Genomic DNA, 19307 nt, shown 5'->3' with positions numbered 1-19307 from the left:
GCCCCACCTTTTTAGAAATAAGAAATATGGGAACAGACCTGGAAATATATATATATATATATATATCTGAAGTCTCCTAGTTTCCAGAGTTGTAAGCTACCCGTGATGTCAGGTCACCCCTTAATTGAGGAGGACAGAGGGGAAAATCTCCTAAAAGGGAGAGACTGGAGCTGCATGATGAAACTCACCCTGTTGAAAATCATCACTTCACTGTGGCAAGGTAGCAATAAAATCCCAGCTGCACAGAAAGCAGCAACAGGATGGCCCCCCCAAACCAAACCACAACACACATACACACACAAGTGAAGACTCCTTCTATATTCGGTGTCAATGTAATTAGTTAACAAATCATCTGATGGTTATTTAACTCTAACTTGACCATTCAATGGCAATACAATGGGGAAATTTAGGCAGAGATGTTCTTAAATTGAAATAAAGATTTTATTGTTTACTTTGTGCCAGGTTCCAAATATACACCATCTCACTTTATCTCCATAATGACCCTAAGAAGTAGGTGCTATTATTGTTATATGCGATTTACAAAAGACATGCATTTTGCCAACTGAAAGTGACTTACTTACAAGTCTGGAATCAACATCTAGACAATACGACTTCAAATTCCTGAAATACTCTTTCACCATTGTTACTTGATATGAGTTACTCCATCACCTAGTATCCAGGTTATCGCCTATTTTTTCAAAAAGCTTCTCTTTAAAAATTAAGCCTTAAAACAGGACCCTCCTTGATTTTCTTAACACCAAAACAATTTTGAAGAAAAGCCTTTTAAAATTTATCAGTCTTCTTTAATATGACCATTTGGCCAGTTATTTAGAGCTTGACACTTGGAAGAATTTAGCCCTTTGTAATTTTTAACAAATCCTATGAAAATATGACTAATTACTAGAGAATGGTCTCGTTTAGTACAACTCAAATAGGTAGAGTAAAACGTATAGTAAATATCCTACAACTTGGGTTAAATTAAACATGGTGATAATGTCATCTACTCAAAAGTGTGATAACTATATAATAAAAATGCTGGGCGTTTTGAAGTTCTATTTGGGAATCCTAAACTCCAGGTTGAGCAATAATTGAAACTAAGTTGTTACTTTACAAATGGCAGGTAGTACTTGATTTATAAGCTATGGGAGGGTAAAATGATACTTCAACTACAGGGAAAATTTCGAGAATCTTAAAATTAGTTTTAGTCTCAAAGACTATTTTAGTAAAATGAAAATCTAAACTCTCAATCCTCTGAACTTTTCTGAGAACTTCAGAAATCTATCTTTATATATTCAAAAACTACCAATTACATTCTTCTGTAAGACAAATGCATTTAAATCATTGTATTTGTTTCTTTATGTATTCATCATTCAATAGATAATTATTGAGTGCACTGTTCTGGGTCCAAGGGGATACAGCTGTGAACAAGACCAAGCCCCTGCCTTCATAGTATTTATATTATACTTGGTGAAACACTAAACAAATGTGGCATAATAGTTGAGAGCTCAAGAGCCAAATAGCTTAAATGTCTGCTATAATATTCAAAACCTATGTGACCTTGCATAATTTACTTCTGTGTTAAGTAATTATAGTAGAGATAATAATTACCATCTATTGTTACATAGTAATTATTATATACAGGAAAAGGTTGTTGTAAAGATTAAATAAGTTCATACATGTAAAGAACTAAGAAGAGTGTTTGACACACATAAAAGCCCAAATAAATGTAAGCTATGATTAGGAAAATGAATATTTAAATATACTTTAATGTAGTGATTTACAGTGTATTTAGAGGAAAACATTTTTCTGTGTAGATAATGACTGTGAATTTTAAAAATTCAATCTCAGCATCTGTAAAATTATGCTAGGAATATAGCTTTGTACTTATCACACTGAAGAACTACATGGATCAAATGTGAAAAACAGAGGAAAAATCTAAAATCTTACCTACAGAGTGAATGGGACATGTAATTCACTCTCAGGAGGCTTCCAAATTTGGAGAATGTTACAACTCAACACTATCTTTGGTAGTTTCTTCTCTAACAATATAAGCCTATTCCAAGCTCAAAACTGGTGAGAAAAATCTATGTGATTTTAAAGGAAAGTCAGATTATTTAGTCTAGCAACACAAATAAGCACCTGCTTCACAGCTGAAAAGAAATTAGGGTAAAACCTGGCTTTTTGCCTAAAAGGGTTTAAGATACTTCCTTCCCTTTGGGAATTCCTTCATATTTGTTCCCTTAAGAGTATGTGACTGTGAAATCTTTAGAGGGATTTTTGACAAACAGATCCCTGCTTGCCCTGATCAGGAATAGAAGTGTTACCGGCAAATACAGAAACAGTGTATGTGATTTGGGCTCATAAATGGAATCTCTGTAAGCACAATAATTTAGGAGTATTCGTTTCTACTGTTTTGGTTAAGAAATTTTAAAAATTGAGTAAAAATATGTAAAATTAATACTGCAGGAGTGTTTATTATGACACAGAGGGAAGGATGTGTATTGAATCATTTTAATTCAATTATAAATGAAATATTTGCATTTAAAGCATTTCTCAAAAAGTGATGGAGTAATCTATTAAGGGTTTCCTATAGGGGATATCAGTCTAATGTTACGACACAAAGGTTAGTGTTGGCTATTTTCCCCTCTTCTTGAGTTGAAACATCCTAAAGCAGTATAAATAAAAATCTCCTTCTCAGGCTTCTGTACAAGCAAACTGAACAAAGCCCTAAAAATCAACATTTCAGGGTTGATAGTGATTCTGTACTATAAGTCAAGTTGTTTTGATTAAATTTACTGAAATCAACTACTTTTCCAATTCAATATTTTTTACTAAGCTAATAAAGTATGCAAGCTCATTTGGGAGGAGGGGATTGGAGAAGGGAGATACCTAGTTTTCATTTATATTATCATTTCCTTTATGCTTCTTTTGGACCATTTTAATATTTCCATTTTAAAAGTAAAAGTATCAAAGTTTACTATATTTTATGATTTTTATTGTTGTGTAATTATTTCAAAAATTGGAAGTCTATAAATAGCTACGCTATGGTTTTGCCCTTTTTCCCTAAGTGTATAAAAAAATAAAATATATGTCAGTTAAATGATTATTGTCTTTTGGTCAATCGTTTTTTTCCTTTCCTTTCGTATGTAATTTTAGAAATTCGTAACGGTTTTTCGCTAGGTGTCCAAATAAAGATGTAGATGTAAAACATTTTAAAATGCACAGGGCAAACCGAATCCAGCAGCATATCAAAAAGCTTATCCACCATGCTCAAGTGGGCTTCATCCCTGGGATGTAAGGCTGGTTCAACATACACAAATCAATAAATGTAATCCATCATATAAACAGAACCAAAGACAAAAACCACATGATTATCTCAATAGATGCAGAAAGGCCATTGACAAAATTCAACAGCCCTTCATGCTAAAAACGCTCAATAAATTCGGTATTGATGGAACGTATCTCAAAATAATAAGAGCTATTTATGACAGACCCGCAGCCAATATCATACTGAATGGGCAAAAACTGGAAGCATTCCCTGTGAAAACTGGCACAAGACAGGGATGCCCTCTCTCACCACTCCTATTCAACATAGTGTTGGAAGTTCTGGCCAGGGCAATCAGGCAGGAGAAAGAAATAAAGGGTATTCAATTAGGAAAAGAGGAAGTCAAATTGTCCCTGTTTGCAGATGACATGATTGTATATTTAGAAAACCCCATTGTCTCAGCCCAAAATCTCCTTAAGCTAATAAGCAACTTCAGCAAAGTCTCAGGATACAAAATCAATGTGCAAAAATCACAAGCATTCCTATACACCAATAACAGACAAACAGAGCCAAATCATGAGTGAAATCCCATTCACAATTGCTTCAAAGAGAAAAAATACCTAGGAATCCAACTTACAAGGGATGTAAAGGACCTCTTCAAGGAGAACTACAAACCACTGCTCAGTGAAATCAAAGAGGACACAAACAAATGGAAGAACATTCCATGCTCATGGATAGGAAGAATCAATATCGTGAAACGGGCCATACTGCCCAAGGTAATTTATAGATTCAATGCCATCACCATCAAGCTACCAATGACTTTCTTCACAGAATTGGAAAAAACTACTTTAAAGTTCGCATGGAACCAAAAAAAGAGCCCGCATTATCAAGACAATCCTAAGCCAAAAGAACAAAGCTGGAGGCATCATGCTACCTGACTTCAAACTATACTACAAGGCTACAGTAACCAAAACAGCATGGTTGGTACCAAAACAGAGATATAGACCAATGGAACAGAACAGAGCCCTCAGAAATAATATCACACATCTACAACCATCTGATCTTTGATAAGCCTGACAAAAACAAGAAATTGGGAAAGGATTCCCTATTTAATAAATGGTGCTGGGTAAACTGGCTAGCCATATGTAGAAAGCTGAAACTGGATCCCTTCCTTACACTTTAAACAAAAATTAATTCAAGATGGATTAAAGACTTAAATGTTACACGTAAAACCATAAAAAACCCTAGAAGAACACCTAGGCAATACCACTTAGCCGTGGGCAAGGACTTCATGACTAAAACACCAAAAGCAATGACAACAAAAGCCAAAATTGACAAATGCGATCTAATTAAACTAAAGAGCTTCTCTACAGCAAAAGAAACTTCTATCAGCGTGAACAGGCAACCTACAGAATGGGAGAAAATTTTTACAATCTATGCATCTGACAAAGGGTTAATATCTAGAATCTACAAAGAACAAATTTACAAGAAAAAATCAAACAACCCCATCGAAAAGTGGGCGAAGGATATGAATGGACACTTCTCAAAAGAACACATTTATGCAGCCAAAAGACATATGAAAAAATGCTCATCATCACTGGCCATCAGAAAAATGCAAATCAAAACCACAATGAGATACCATCTCACACCAGTTAGAATGGTGATCATTAAAGTCAGGAAACAACAGGTGCTGGAGAGGATGTGGAGAAATAGGAACACTTTTACACTGCTGGTGGGACTGTAAACTAGTTCAACCATTGTGGAAGACAGTGTGGTGATTCCTCAAGGATCTAGAACTAGAACTACCACTTGACCCAGCAATCCCATTACTGGGTATATACCCAAAGGATTATAAATCATGCTGCTATAAAGACACATGCACACATATGTTTGTTGAGGCACTATTCACAATAGCAAAGACTTGGAACCAACCCAAATGCCCATCAATGACAGACTGGATTAAGAAAATGTGGCACATATACCCCATGGAATACTATACAGCCATAAAAAAGGATGAGTTCATGTCCTTTGTAGGGACATGGATGAAGCTGTAAACCCTCATTCTAAGCAAACTATTGCAAGGATAGAAAACTGAATACCACATGTTCTCACTCACAGGTGGGAATTGAACAATGAGATCACTTGAACACAGGATGGGGAACATCACACACTGGGGCCTGTCGTGGAGTGGGGGGAGGGGAGAGGAATAGCATTAGGAGATATACCTAATGTAAATGATGAGTTAATGGATGCAGCACACCAACATGGCACATGTATACATATGTAACAAAACTGCACATTGTGCACATGTACCCTAGAACTTAAGGCATAATAAAAAAAATTTAAAAATTTTAAAAAATGCACAGGAAACAAAAGCACAAGAAACAGAAACACAGTATAAAAACAAACCTATCCCCTGTGGACACACCACCACTACTTGATACCTGTAATGGTAATTGCTCAACTAGGTAATCAGTTCCTACTGTTGTTTGGAATTATTTCTCTAGATATTTTGGAGGACTAGTTCCCCCCAAGAAGAATTCAGTTGTCACTTAACAATCTCCTTTTTTTTGAGACGGAGTCTTGCCCTGTTGCCCAGGCTGGAGTGCAGTGGCACGATCTCGGCTCACTGCAACTTCCGCCTCCAGGGTTCAAGCCATTCTCCTGCCTCAGCCTCCCCAGTAGCTGGGATTACAGGCACGCACCACCATGTCCAGCTAATATTTTTTGTATTTTTAGTGGAGATGGGGTTTCACCATGTCGGCCAGGATGATCTCAATCTCTTGACCTCATGATCCGACTGCCTCGGCCTCCCAAAGTGCTGGGATTACAGGCTTGAGCCACTACACCTGGCCCACTTAACAATCTCTTGATGGTAATATCAAAATCACATGACAACTGTACAGACATGGTTTTTCAGCTTACTTAAAAGCAGCCACTCTCTTAACTACAGTTTCTTCATTTAAAAATGGGGAAACAGGAAAACCAAGAATGATTACACAATCTGAGAGTTTTGTTTCATTATTTTAAAGCAGGGGCCTCAGTGCCATCCCATAATGAGGGAATTCTAATTGTCTGCATAACTCTAATATAAGAAGGAGGTAGAAAATGAAACTTTGGGCACAATGGCATGTTTCTGAACCTTTATCCAATACCATTTCCATTGTGGGAACCACAAAAAGGATGATAAATTAATAAAAGAAATAGGGGCCAAATAAAATCTTAAAAGACATAAAAAGAGGAAGCCAAACAACCACAACAAAAATTGATAATACTCAGGATGAGAATAATTTTCTTCCCTAACACAGTGATCTCTGACTTATCTCTTCCAGTAACTGAAGTCTTAAAAATCATTTGCAGTCCGCTAACATCAGACTTTGCAAACTCGCCTTTGAATAAAAGGTGTCAATGTATATTTGCCACTATGTTTAAATTGCCAAACCAAAATTTGGTTCTTTGGTTACAGTTATATTTCTATAAGCCCTTAAAGTTTTAATTAGCAGTGATTAAAATCAGGTGTATATTCTGGAATTCCTGGAACTCCAAGAAATCAGATTTCTAAGTTATATAATAATTTCTATTACTAAACAAGCCTAATATTGTAAAGTACATATGTGCACATTTTCTAGGCACATTCAAGCTGCTCAGTGAGTTTTCTTCCTTACAAAATTATCTATTCCCTCTAGGTGCATTCTCTACACTGGCAATAACTATTAACACTACTATTAATTTTGCAAATGTTTACCATGAAACTAGTAGTAGCCACTTAGCCTAAAAAGGTAAAAAGTCCTTTAAAAAAATACCAATAGAAAACATAACTGAGATTTTAGATGAATTTAGTCATACTCCAAGCAAAAACATTCCAGATGATAGAATACAACTTTTATTTAATGTTAGTTGTTAATTTTATTTTCCAAGATTAGCATTATGGGATGCTGGTACTATATGTATTTTGGTTGTTTTGAAGTACACCACATTGTAAATAAGTAATAAACACCAATAAATCATGCTCCCAGATACTATGTTGCTGTTGGGACAGATCTGTATCCCCGTTGATTTTGTAAGGAACTATGTTAAAGGGAATTCCATCTAGGTCTTAGCTGGTTAACTGACTACTATGTTATTAGTTTATACACCATTACCCTAATTTTCATTTTACATTTGATATTTCAACATTTTAAATGTCTTTATCCTAATGGATACTATTTCCCTACTCTTATTTAATAAGTAAAATTTAAAATATTCCATAAACTTGTAATGCTCAGTTGTTAAAAGGCTCCTTAGGATTATACTATTTATATCTTTTAAACTTTCATGATATTTTAGACAAATTTTAATAAAAGGATCTATGCCACTCTTTCATTTAACAAAAATTTAAAGTATACATTTACATTCTAAGCACTTTGCTAGGTGCTGGCAACACAATAGAATTCTGACATATTTTAATTAGTTTTACAATGTGAAATTGTCAAAATTATCAATTTTTCAAATTTTTTTTGAGGATACCTAAAATTATACTCATGTAGATACCTATTTCTGTAGACTTTAAACTCATGTTCTTATAGTTGCCTAACCTTTACCATCCCATAAGAAAGGGACAACTGTATTAACTATATAAAATCTATAGAAAATCTTTATTTTTATTTTTTTTGCTTTTATCCAGCAATGATTTTCTACATGGAGTCACTACTAGTAAATTTCCCACCTTCCTTCAACCTGTCTTTACAAAGAACATGGTAATCTAGGGCTAGAGGCATGGAAGAGGGAACAAAGAATAGTTAAGAAAATAGTAGTAATAGCTACCAAGTATTGTATTCTTAACTAAGGGCCAGGAACTTATCCATTTTCTCAGTTACTTCATAAGATACATGTTATTTTCATATCACATGAGAAAATGAAGTTCAGAATGATTATATGACTTGTTTAAAGGTATACAACTAGTGCAAAGTAGAACTGGGATTTGAATCCAGGTCTGTGTGTTCCCCAAGTCTATGCTTAGACGCTGTATTAGATAAACACAAATGATCTCCCCTTTCCATTGATGTTTAGTAAAAAAGAGGGAATGAACAAGAATGGCCTAGGAGTACTCTATTCTCTAGATGTAGATGAAGGAAGCTTTTTGTTTTTTAATCATCTACTCTTTGCCAGGTATTATTTGTGGTGTCCTTTCCCTCAACAGCCCAATAGTTGTGGGTGGTATGATCCCATAGTGGTAAGCAGAAAAGCCAGGCCTCAAACCCAAGTCTCCAATCCTATGCCTTATCATTGTCTTCTACTACCCCAGGCAGTGATATAGTGAGAGTAGCAAGTGGCTATGAAATCTCCTTCCAGGATAGGACCAATGCAGTGCTGCAAGATCAGCAAGCATCACTGCCCTGAATGTTTCCAACTGGTTGTTCTAATTGTGCAGTTTTAGAATAAGGTTGTCCTTCCATGAAATTAATTCTCCTTATCAGTGACCTAAGACAAGGGTTGGCTTTCTAACTGCCAAAAAGTCAGGAGAAGCTATACATAGAAAAAATGTAAATATGAAACAGATTCTATAATAATAATGTGATTCAAACCTACCTGCAAAAACCTTGGGAGAAGATGGTTTGACTCAATGCCAACATATATGTGCAGCAATTCCAGGAGAGAAACGGACTGGCAAAGTCGCATCACAAGTCCAATAGCATAAAAAGTGTCAACCATTGAATCTGTGTCCCATGGGTTAAAAATGCAGATATAGTAAGTAAAAACTAGATTATAACCCAAATTTATGCAGCACTTTGAAATCCAATGGAGAGTATTCACTTCCTTTTTCATTGTATATGTGAAAAATTCCTTAAGTAGCTACTAAACTATTAAGAATACAATGCAAACCAAAAAAGCACCCCATACTGTAGTGTATTTTAATTGCTTCTGTTACAAAAGAAGTAGAAACTTGAGAAGGATTTCATGGGCAAACGTACATGTAGCATTTATTCCCCACTTCTAAGATTATAAAGCAATTCCCACATAAGAGTAACCTCCTAGAATCTAGACCACCTCAAGTGTAGATAGAAGCAAACTTGTTAAAGACATTATGCTCACAGCTCCTCCACTGACAAGGAAATGACAAAAATGAGAAAAAATATGATTTCAGAGAAACTTTATGGAAATGACACTAATAATGCCATGATATCAAATAACATATGCATCTAGGATTTTGTTTCTATACATATTTGGTTAGTGCTTTTCTGGATTTTGTTAAATACTGGAACTTGGGCCTCCGATCAGGACTTTCGGGGTTTGCATTGCAGAGGGTTCAAATGAAATGCTGTGCACTTAGAGGGAGCTGAAATGGAAGGGAAACAAATGTTCCTCTACATAGGATCAATGTGTTGCTTTAAGTTTTAAAATGAAATCCTGCCACGTTTAGAAACTCGTAGGGAAGATTCTGCTCTCTTTACTGCCCAGTGGTAATTCACACAATGATAATGTATTGAGCACTAAGGATTTCTCTTCTCAGCAGCCCCATGAAATGGACATTATTATCATCATCCCCATTTCAGAGATTGTTCCTGAAGCACACAGTCCATGCTCGTATCCACTGCCCTGCATCTGCTGTACCAGAGCATGATGAATTACACAGCTCTGTGAAGGAAGAAGGTAGCAGGTATAACACGTTCAGGGTTTCAGGTTTCTGTTGAGCTACTTACGTAATTTATACATTGATTCAAAAATTGTACTGAATCCACACTTGGTTGTTTTCAGTCTGTCTCCTGAATGAATCAGTTGTGTTTCTTTAATAATAAGTAGCTTCTACAATTATAATGGCAGGGTAATAGAAAGAAATGCGCCGAGCCAGGCACAGTGACTCACGCCCATAATCCCAGCACTCTGGGAGGCCGAGGTGGGCGGATCACCTGAGGTCAGGAGTTCAGCCTGGCTAACGTGGTGAAACCCCGTGTCTACTGAAAATACAAAAATTAGCCGGGCATGGTGGCGGGCAGCTGTAATCCCAGCTACTCAGGAAGCTGAAGCAGGAGAATTACTTGAACCTGGGAAACAGAGGTTGTAGTAAGGTGACATCATACCATTGCACTCCAGGCTGGACGACAAGAGGGAAACTCCATCTCAAAAAAAAAAAAAAAAAGAAAGAAAAGAAAAAGAAATACTCGCTAAGGCAACTTTTCTCGCTAGAAAGGCGAGGCAGCTTGTGTTGCAAATGGCTTGTGTTGCATGGCTTGTGTTGCATGGCTTGTGTTGCATGGCTTGTGTTCCATGGCTTGTGTTGCAAATGACATGTAATATGTCTACACTGCCTCAGCAAACCTCAAAGGGCCAGAAGTGATGGCTTTTTAATAAAAATATAAAAGAAGTTTTCCCATCACCTGTGTTTTCCTCTGCTTGAAAACTCTCAACATTTGTAGTTGAAACTCAAGCTTTAGGTTATATTTTGGAGGGCCTTAACAAAGGTGAGAATATATCTGTAGATTTTCAGTAAGAAAAAGTAACATAAAATAGCTATGGGACCTTGCAAGTAGAATAACTTCCTATGATACACACGTCTGAAATGATGAGCACAGCATGACTTTTCCCAGCTACATTCTAAACATTTGTTTTTAGCTGAAGCCAGCAGTTGCTTAGATTGTCAAGTCACTCAACAGTTGTAAACTGTGATGACACTTACCCATGTGCGGATGGAACATGAAGAGAATGTTATTTTGATAGTCACTTAGTCACCCAACAGTGACTTTACTTTTCAGGAAACTAGAGGAAGTTTATGACTTGAACCATTAATGCTGACTACTATATAAGTGGTTAGCCATCTACAGAGTGTGTCATTTACATATTACTTCTTCAAGGGACCAAATAGAGGCCTGGGGAATATAAAATTTGTATTTCACTTACTAGTAGTCTCCAGTTACCTCAAACCTGGGGAATAATACAAACACTGGAAGAATTTGATTCATTCCTGATTTCTCTGCATAAAATGTTATGCTGAGATTTCCTCAAAACACAAGAAATCTGCTAAGGTTTGGTGCAGAATGGAAAAGGAACAATGAAATGATGCCACCCCAGTGCCATCCATCTCTGTTTTCAGGCAAACTGCCTACTCAGAGGGAAGCCAAATCCCTTTCCCTTACATATCCCACCTTCCCCCTTCTCCAAGAAGGTTTTGCAATAAACATGGTTGCTGAAAAATAAAAATTTTAGAGAAGGGTATTAGGTTGAGATGTATAGAAATTTAAGCAGGATGAGGCGAAAACAAGGATTAAAAGTTAAAAATAAAAAAACTGTTTTGGAGTTTTACCTTTTCCAAATGAAAAGAATCTGACTGTCATATTTGTAAATATCCAAGAGTGGCCACAGAACTGGATTAAGTAATAGATGAAAAGATAGGCATTCTTCCTATACCTAGAAATACAGGAAAATACCATTAAACACTTCTTTTATAATCATCCTTTCATCACTGTACACATCCTTTAATGTACTGGCCAACCTGAGAAAGCAAAAGAAAACTGTTCCATATCAGTCTTTTATCGGGTTACCCCCAAGTACATATCAGATTTTGAAGGGAGCCATAGCCTACACTACCTGCTAAAGTAAGTACAGATGCTTCTTCACTTACGATGAAGTTACGTCCTGATACACCCCATCAGCTGAAAATATCGTAAACTGAAAATATCATAAGTTGAAAATGCATGTAATACAGCTGACCTACAGAACATCACAGCTCAGCCTGGTCTACCTTAAACTTGCTCAGAACACCTACATTAGCTTACAATTGGGCGGAATCATCTGGCAACACAGTGCACTGTGGAGTACTGCTTGTTTACCTTCTTGATCATGCGGCCAACCAGGAGCTGTGGCCCCATGCTGCGGCCCAGCATCATGAAAGAGTATCATACCCTCACATTGCTAGCCTGGGGAAAGATTAAAAATCAAAATTTGAAGTATGGTTTCTAATGAATACATATCATTTTCACACCATCACAAAGTTTAAAAAAATGTCAGTCATGGACCATCTGTAGAGTGAGTTTGCTTAAAACCAAATATAGTGCTTTTTCAAAATCTGCTTTCATCTTTGATAAAGTTCTAACCTTGCTGCTCACCAAGGAATAAAAGAAACCACTGCGAAGGTGGCTTTGAATATTCTTTAAAAAAAAAAAAACCGGCTGGGTGCAGTGGCTCACGCATGTAATCCCAACACTTTGGCAGGCCAAGGCGGGTTGGATCACTTGAGGCCAGAAGTTCAAGACCAGCCTGGCCAACGTGACAAAAGCTCATATCTACAAAAAAAAAAAAAAAAAAAAAAAAAAAAGCAGGATGTGGTGGCATATGCCTGTAATCCCAGCTACCTAGCTACTCAGGAGGCTGAGGCAAGACAATCACTTGAACCCGGGAGGCAGAGGCTGTAGTGAGCCGAGATAGTGCCACTGCACTCCAGCCTGGGCGACAGATCAAGACTCTGTCTCAAAAATAAATAAAAAATTAAACAACAACAAAAAATCCATGTGTGCAGAGGGGTTGACGTGTCACTATGTGTTCCAGTAGCTCAGCTTGCTAAGTGCGAAACTTGAGACACAAGTGTTTTAGTTCTGAAAGGGGGTAGGGATGGGAGCAATCCAAATGTTGGATAATTCGGTAACTGGACACACCTGACTTTTGAACACATTATGTGATTGGGGTTAGTATTCACATCTTGCCACTGCCTATTAATATTTTGCAAGGGTAGATAGTGTCCTTCATCAGATACACATAGAAAGCAATTTTGTTGCTCATACCAGAAAAGGGAAGTCAAGTTGGGTTTAACAATGTGTTGTGAGTTGCTGGGGAGATGACTAAGAGAAGATTGACAGATACATGGTTTGAGGGAGTTAGGAAAAAGCACTGTTTGAAATGTTCCCTGGGTGTTCAGAAGAGTGACGGGAGTGGCCCTGCCAGTGTGGTCAAGATTTACTCCTCCTTGGAGATGTAAAATCTCCGAGAAACAAGGAAAATAAGCTGGGAGACAGAATGATTTTATCTGGGGACATCCCCCATAAGGCAGGAACTGCTAAAGAGTTTGGGAAGAGGAAATCCTCCTTCAGCTTGTATCAGGATCACCTGGTCTGTGGGTTAAACATATACAGCCCCCAAGCCCTACCGCTATATGACTGAATCTGTTCCCCCCGGCAACAGGGCCCTGAAATCCATACTTGTGATAGGTGTTTCCACCGCTGTTAGATCTAAAAATCACCCCGCAACTCTGCATCTGAGAAAGTCAAGAGAAGCGCCCCTGGTGGGGGAGGGAAGTACTGGCAGAGGGCTCACAGGGGCAGGGGTAGCCACGCAGCCTGTCCTTCCCATTTCTTCATCTGTAAAATGGAGAAAATAACAGAGCCTGCTTCCTAGGGTGGTCAAGAGGGGTAAGTAAGCAAATACCTGCACGAGCTCCAAGGGGTGCCTGGGCACGGTAGCGCTATGCCTTCCTGGTCGGTGCCGCCCGCCCGCCCGCCGCAGAGGGGAGCTCCCGCCCCCAGGCCTTCCACCCGGGCCTCCTCCCCTCGGGATTCGGCCGAGCGCCCTACCTGGGCTGCAGCCAGGCGGGCAGCGCCAAGGGCCCCATGGGCAGCCGCCGCCAGGGCTTCCAGCGCCGTCCGGGAAGGAGCACCGGGGAGGAGGCAGGGGCGGCTCTGCGGCTGGGCGCGGAAGGGCGGGGCCTCTCCCCACTCAGCAGTTTACAAAAAGAAAAAGCCCGAGGTCGTGCGTCGGGGAAGAGATGAAAACGAAGTTCCTGAAGTTTCTGCAGCACTGCTAGAGCGCGTCAGGGCGAAAGGCTGGGAGGCGGCTCGCGTTCCCGGAGGGCTTACCAAGCTCTAATTACAGGTTCCTAATCGTTGTGTGGAGAACCCGTTGCAAGCCTTGTGGAAATTAATGCATCTGGGCGATTTCCGGGGCCTCCGAACTCGCTGAAGCCCATCCCCAAGTCTCCCCAGATGTGTGGATTCCAGGGTGGGCTCCGCTCAACGCCCACCTGTGAGCCAGGTTCAGACGCGAAGCTTGTTCCGGGCGCGGTGGCTAATGCCTGTAATCCCAGCACTTTGGGAGGCCGAGGCGGGAAGATCGCTTGAGCCCAGGAGTTCGAGACCAGCCTGGGCAACATAGCGAAAACGCGTCTCTGCTAAATATATAAAAATTATTCGGGCATGGTGACGCGGGCCTGTGGTCCCAGCTACTCCGGAGGCTGAGGTGGGAGGATCGCTTGAGCCTGGGAGGTAGAGGCTGCCATGAGCCAAGATCGGGCGACTACACTCCAGCCTGGGTGACAGAGCGAGACCCTGTCTCAAAAATAAATAAAAATAAAACGAAGTTTGTAGCACACCTCCCCAAAACTTCTTCAGCTAGGGGCCTGATTCCTCTTCTATCAGGCCTCCCTGCCTTCTAATCTCCCTTGGGTCCTCACTGGTGCCTGCAAATCTTTATTCACGTTGTGTTAATTTCTCTAACCTATGCCCAGCACTACTAAAACCTCTTGGTGATCTCTCAGGCTTATGGCATCACTGTCTCCGTACTCAGATGACCCAACCTCCTGCTTTGCTAATAAGATCCAGCCCATCTTCCAGCTCCTCTACCCAAAAAAGGAAACGTTAAAACAAAAACAGAGAAACATCTAAGAGGGCACTTACAAGTAAGTGGGACAATGGCGCCTGGTTTTGGAGTTGGAAGTTAGTGCTTCCATTTTTACCAAAAGGGAAGTTGAGGCATTTAAAAAATGTTAAGTCACTTACCACAGGTTACACAACTGATAAAGTGGCAGTATCAGAACTTCAAGGTTGGGGGGATTTCTTGTTTGTTTCCCATTAGGCCGTGGCTTCCTTTTTTCATAGTCCATTCCATTCAGTATGCCTACCTTTCACCTCTACATTTCTCTGCACCTTCTCTCATACCCTGCCGTCAGTCAGAGGTTAACCCCACCCTTGTGTTTACCAGTCCCTTCTCAGAATCACTCCATCAGTAGTTAGCCATTGCCTCTTCCTGCATCGTCATCCCCTCCTTTCCATTGGCTTTCACTGCAGTTTAGGGACATAGACAACTCTCTCTTACCATATAGTTAAACATTTTATTCTTTCTGTTTCTCTCTCAATGGAATCTTCTCATAATTCCCTGCCTGCCTTCTATAATCAGGTGCTTCTTTCATTTCCTCCCATCTTCCTGTTCCATAATACCTTACAGTTTGACTCTTCTGACACTGCTCCATCAGGGATTATGTTTATTTTTCCCCAAATTCCCATCCTGTATCACCTTGCGGGATGAGGCCCCACAGTCCTTGCTTTTAGAGAACATTTGATCCAAAGGGTAAACTGGTGGCTAACCCATTATCAATGTTGTCTCTGCTCAGGTTAGGCAACAAGAAAGAAAGTAAAGACCCAGATGGCCTGGAGTGGGGCAGGAGGGAGAAGGTGGAAAGCCTGCCCAGAAGAATTGATCCTTTATCACCAAACACAGCCCCTGCATCCACATGCTCACTGACAGGTCTGCTGCATTTTACCAATTCTGCCTGTCTTCCATTTACCCCTGAAGTTCTACATATTCTGCGTCTCTTGCCTTATGTCCTTTCTGTCTCTCTGGATGGGTCTTCTCCTGCTGAATTTCCTCAAAAGTCTGCCCTTAGTCACCATCTATTTGTCACCATGTTGTCCCTCAGCACAGACAACCACACATGGCTTTATCTCCATGTGGACAACTTTTGACTATTATTTTCAGCCCTTTCTTCTTTTATGAACACTATCTCTGGCCTATGAATAGCTTTTGGATATTTCCTCATGAAAGTCCTATCATTTGGACTATCTTGAATAGGAACGTCTTCCAATTCAACCTATTTAAAATAAGCACACTGTCTCTCTTCCTAAATCATTGTGTTATTTCCCACAGAAAGACCACCATTTTTCTAGCCACTTGATTTTACAACTGGGGAGTCATCATTAAGCACCCCCATCCAATCAAATTCAATTCATCCCATCCTTTCCAGATCTCCTACTGATCAGTAGTGTTCTGTGTCCATTCTTTATTTTCCAGTACCTGGGTGAGGAGTAATTGGCCTCCCTCATCCCTCACATCCTTTCTTTACATCATAACTCAGTTGACTTTCCTGGAGCATCTTGGATTATGTCTTTCTGCTGCACAAAAAGAGGCCCTTTTTAGTTGTCAAATAAAGAACAAGCCAATCAATCAAAAAATAAAAAAAAAATCCTTCCAAATCAAGCTGTTAGCTGATTCTACGTTATTTCCCAAGGAAAGAGTACAAAAAGAGGTTAGGAGAGAACATTTGGATAAAAAGTGAAATTCTCCCTTTCCCCTGGTCAGTTCCCAGTCCTTCCCACATCCTGCCAGCATTACCAAGATGGCCTCCCCCAGCCTCCCTGCCTCCTGTCTCTTTCCTCCTACACAGACTGCCATCGATTAGTTAAGGATGGCAAAAATATTTCTTGAAACACAGTTCTGATGTAGCCATTCTCCTGGTCTAAATCCTTTGCTGACTCCCTGTTGCCTGCTACAGTATATCTCTTCTTGCCCCCAAACCTGTCACATGCTGACATCTCCTACCATCCTATCCCCTTACCAAAAATCACAGCAACTTGCTGTTCCATGACCACACCAGTCATTCTCAGGCCAATGTGCCTCTGTGAAAAATTTCCCCTCTAACTTTTCTATTCTACCTCCTCCCCTTATCAAAGCCCAGTATTCACCTGTCAAAATTCTATTCTTTAAAAGCCTTCCCAGAGGTTCCCTCTGGGAGCCACAGAGGCTAACGTATGTCTATCATGACATTTATCTTAGGGTATTGTTGTTGTCAAGGTACTTGACTATTAAACTAGATTATAGATTCTCAGAAGCTTCTGTCTCACTAACAGTGAGAATTTGACAACTTTTAACCTTTAAAAATGAAGTTTATTTTGCCCAAAGCACATAGTTATTAGCAAGATCAAATAAGAAAATATATAGATGAAAATGGATAAAAGCCCCTAGTACAGTGCTTGGCATAGTAGGTATCCATAAACACGTTGGATGAATGAATTAAATCCAGTATGAGTTTTCTGGAGTTTTCCATAATTTTAACCAAAACAAAACAGTCAGTGATAGTTCCATTACTGAACTATGTATATTCAACTTCCAGTTATCCATTGGTACTGAAGTCAGAGTCCAAGATAATAACTGAATTGATATATTCTAATCTTTAGAAGAAATTTTAAAATTATTTGAACATGTCAATTTTGTTTTCCTTGGGCAAATGTTTCAATTTGTTTTCATTCCAAAGAGCACCAACTAGGAGGCTAAAACCTTGAAATATATTTCATGGCAGTAACAGACTGGCTACAAAAGAAATTCTTTTAAAAATTTTCAGCACCTTGAGTTTTCAGAGGTCACTCCTCTCCCTGCTATAAAAATTAATTCTCACAGAAAACACAGGATAAAACTCTTTGTGACCTTGGCTTAGGCAGAGATTTCTTAGGTATTTCATAGATACTTCTTAGAAGCTTTCTTAGATAGCTAAGCAAGCATTTCTTAGTTACTTCTGGCCTTCAAAAGACACTTTCAAGTGAGTGAAGAGAAGCTATATAGCAGAAGAAAATATTTAAAAATCACATAACTAATAAAGAACAGGTGTGCAAATATATACAGAACTCTCAAAACTCAATAATTGGAAGACAATAAACCCCCCAAAAATAGGCGAAGTATATTATAAAGAGAAACGTAGGGTTTTTTTGTTTAGAATAACTTTTATTATTGCTTATGATATAGCATCCTGTACTTTTCAAGGGAAAAGTAAACAATACAAAACAAAATTTGTCAATAAAAAGAAACGCAATATCCTCCAGGGCAGACTCTGATTTATTGCCCTTCTCCCCGAGGCACCTTAGCGTATGGCATTTATACAACCTGTAGTTGGTGAAGACTGGGTCTCGGACCTGTACACATAGGCCCCTGGGTTGTCTTTTAGTTCATGATAGCTTCTTGAGGGGCTTGCTTGCACTGGTATCTGTACACTAGATGTATCCTCACTCAATATGTTAATAGTAACCTAGGCCCACTTACTACCGATTAAAGACCCCCCATCACTTCCTGTCTTCTCTCTTTCCCTTGACAGTCTTCTTTTCCATCCCCAGGCCTCTGTTCGTTCTTCATTCTCTCTGCATCTCCTCATCCCCCTGGCAGTTCATTCGGAAACTTCTGTGCAGGCACTGCCTTCTCTCTCCCACATTGTGCCCTGAATTTGGTGCTGCCCTAAGAGCTCACAGGTTTCCCTGCATCTGCGTGAGAAAGGACACTAAACCTATGGCGTGTGATTCTTCCTCTTGACTTAGGATATTTCTATTACCACATCTCTGTTTTTGTCGCAGGACTGGGGTAGATGAGGCTAGCAAGGCACCTAGGGTACGGACTTTGAGGAGGAGCTCCCATTCAGGCTTGCAGTACCGAGAGGGGATGCCTGCTTAAATTTTGCAACTTAGGCTTCTCCTGTTCTCACTAAGTCCCTGCCCTGATTTGTGGTTTTGGTTTAGTCCTGGGGTCGGGAGCTGGGGAGAAGGAATAGGGGCTTTGCTATGTAGATCTTTCCATTCTATGTGTTTTTTTAAAATTCTACATTCCATTTTTCCATGCTTCCTTTTTTAGAATCTCTTTCCTCCTATCCTAGAAACCTTGCTACTAATTCCCTAGGCAGGTGTGTCTTCCTGTATTTTCATATCCTAGGTTTTTGTTTCCTGTGGCTTATTGTAAAACTCAGTCCACAGCTCTCTAAGCTTTGCTATCCTAAGAAAAGTCCTTTGGGGGAACTGAGAAATTCCTCTTACTCAAAACCATTGCTTCACTGGGGACTGCAAGAGCCCACTTTGATAGGTAAAAACCCAGCATGAACCCATTTCATTCCTTTACATTCTTCCTACCACAAGCCAAATTTCCTGAGGCAAAAAGGATGATTCTGGCAGGCTAGGAAGGTCATGCAAAGAAATGCAAAAAGATAATCATATTACGGTCCTCCCTTGGTATCCATGGGGGATTGGTTCCAGGACAAGCTACCTGACCCACTCCA

At 39.5% G+C, this 19307-nt stretch overlaps 1 protein-coding gene across 5 annotated transcripts in view; it reads right to left on the bottom strand.

The window, feature by feature from the left end:
* The window catches only part of HACD4 (3-hydroxyacyl-CoA dehydratase 4), a 29752-nt gene extending 14565 nt beyond the window's left edge, over positions 1 to 15187 (bottom strand). The window contains exons 1-4 of one of the 5 annotated variants that reach the window (XM_023191715.3): positions 13804 to 13930; positions 13432 to 13590; positions 11544 to 11647; positions 8834 to 8961 (exon numbers count right to left, since the gene is read on the bottom strand). In XM_023191715.3, coding sequence (XP_023047483.2) covers positions 8834 to 8961; positions 11544 to 11647; positions 13432 to 13487 — 288 coding nt within the window. In that variant the 5' untranslated portion in view covers positions 13488 to 13590; positions 13804 to 13930. Of the gene's footprint in view, positions 1 to 8833; positions 8962 to 11543; positions 11648 to 12069; positions 12157 to 13431; positions 13591 to 13657; positions 13957 to 15003 lie in introns of those variants that run through there. The other 4 variants (XM_023191718.3, XM_023191714.3, XM_023191716.2 and 1 more) reach the window with 4 other exon arrangements.
* Positions 15188 to 19307: the final 4120 nt, after the last annotated feature.

The sequence above is a fragment of the Piliocolobus tephrosceles genome, chromosome 14, assembly GCF_002776525.5.
Source record: "Piliocolobus tephrosceles isolate RC106 chromosome 14, ASM277652v3, whole genome shotgun sequence".
NCBI classification, from domain to species: domain Eukaryota; kingdom Metazoa; phylum Chordata; class Mammalia; order Primates; family Cercopithecidae; genus Piliocolobus; species Piliocolobus tephrosceles.
Note: the sequence above shows the minus strand (reverse complement) of the source record. Positions and strands in the feature narration are given on the sequence as shown.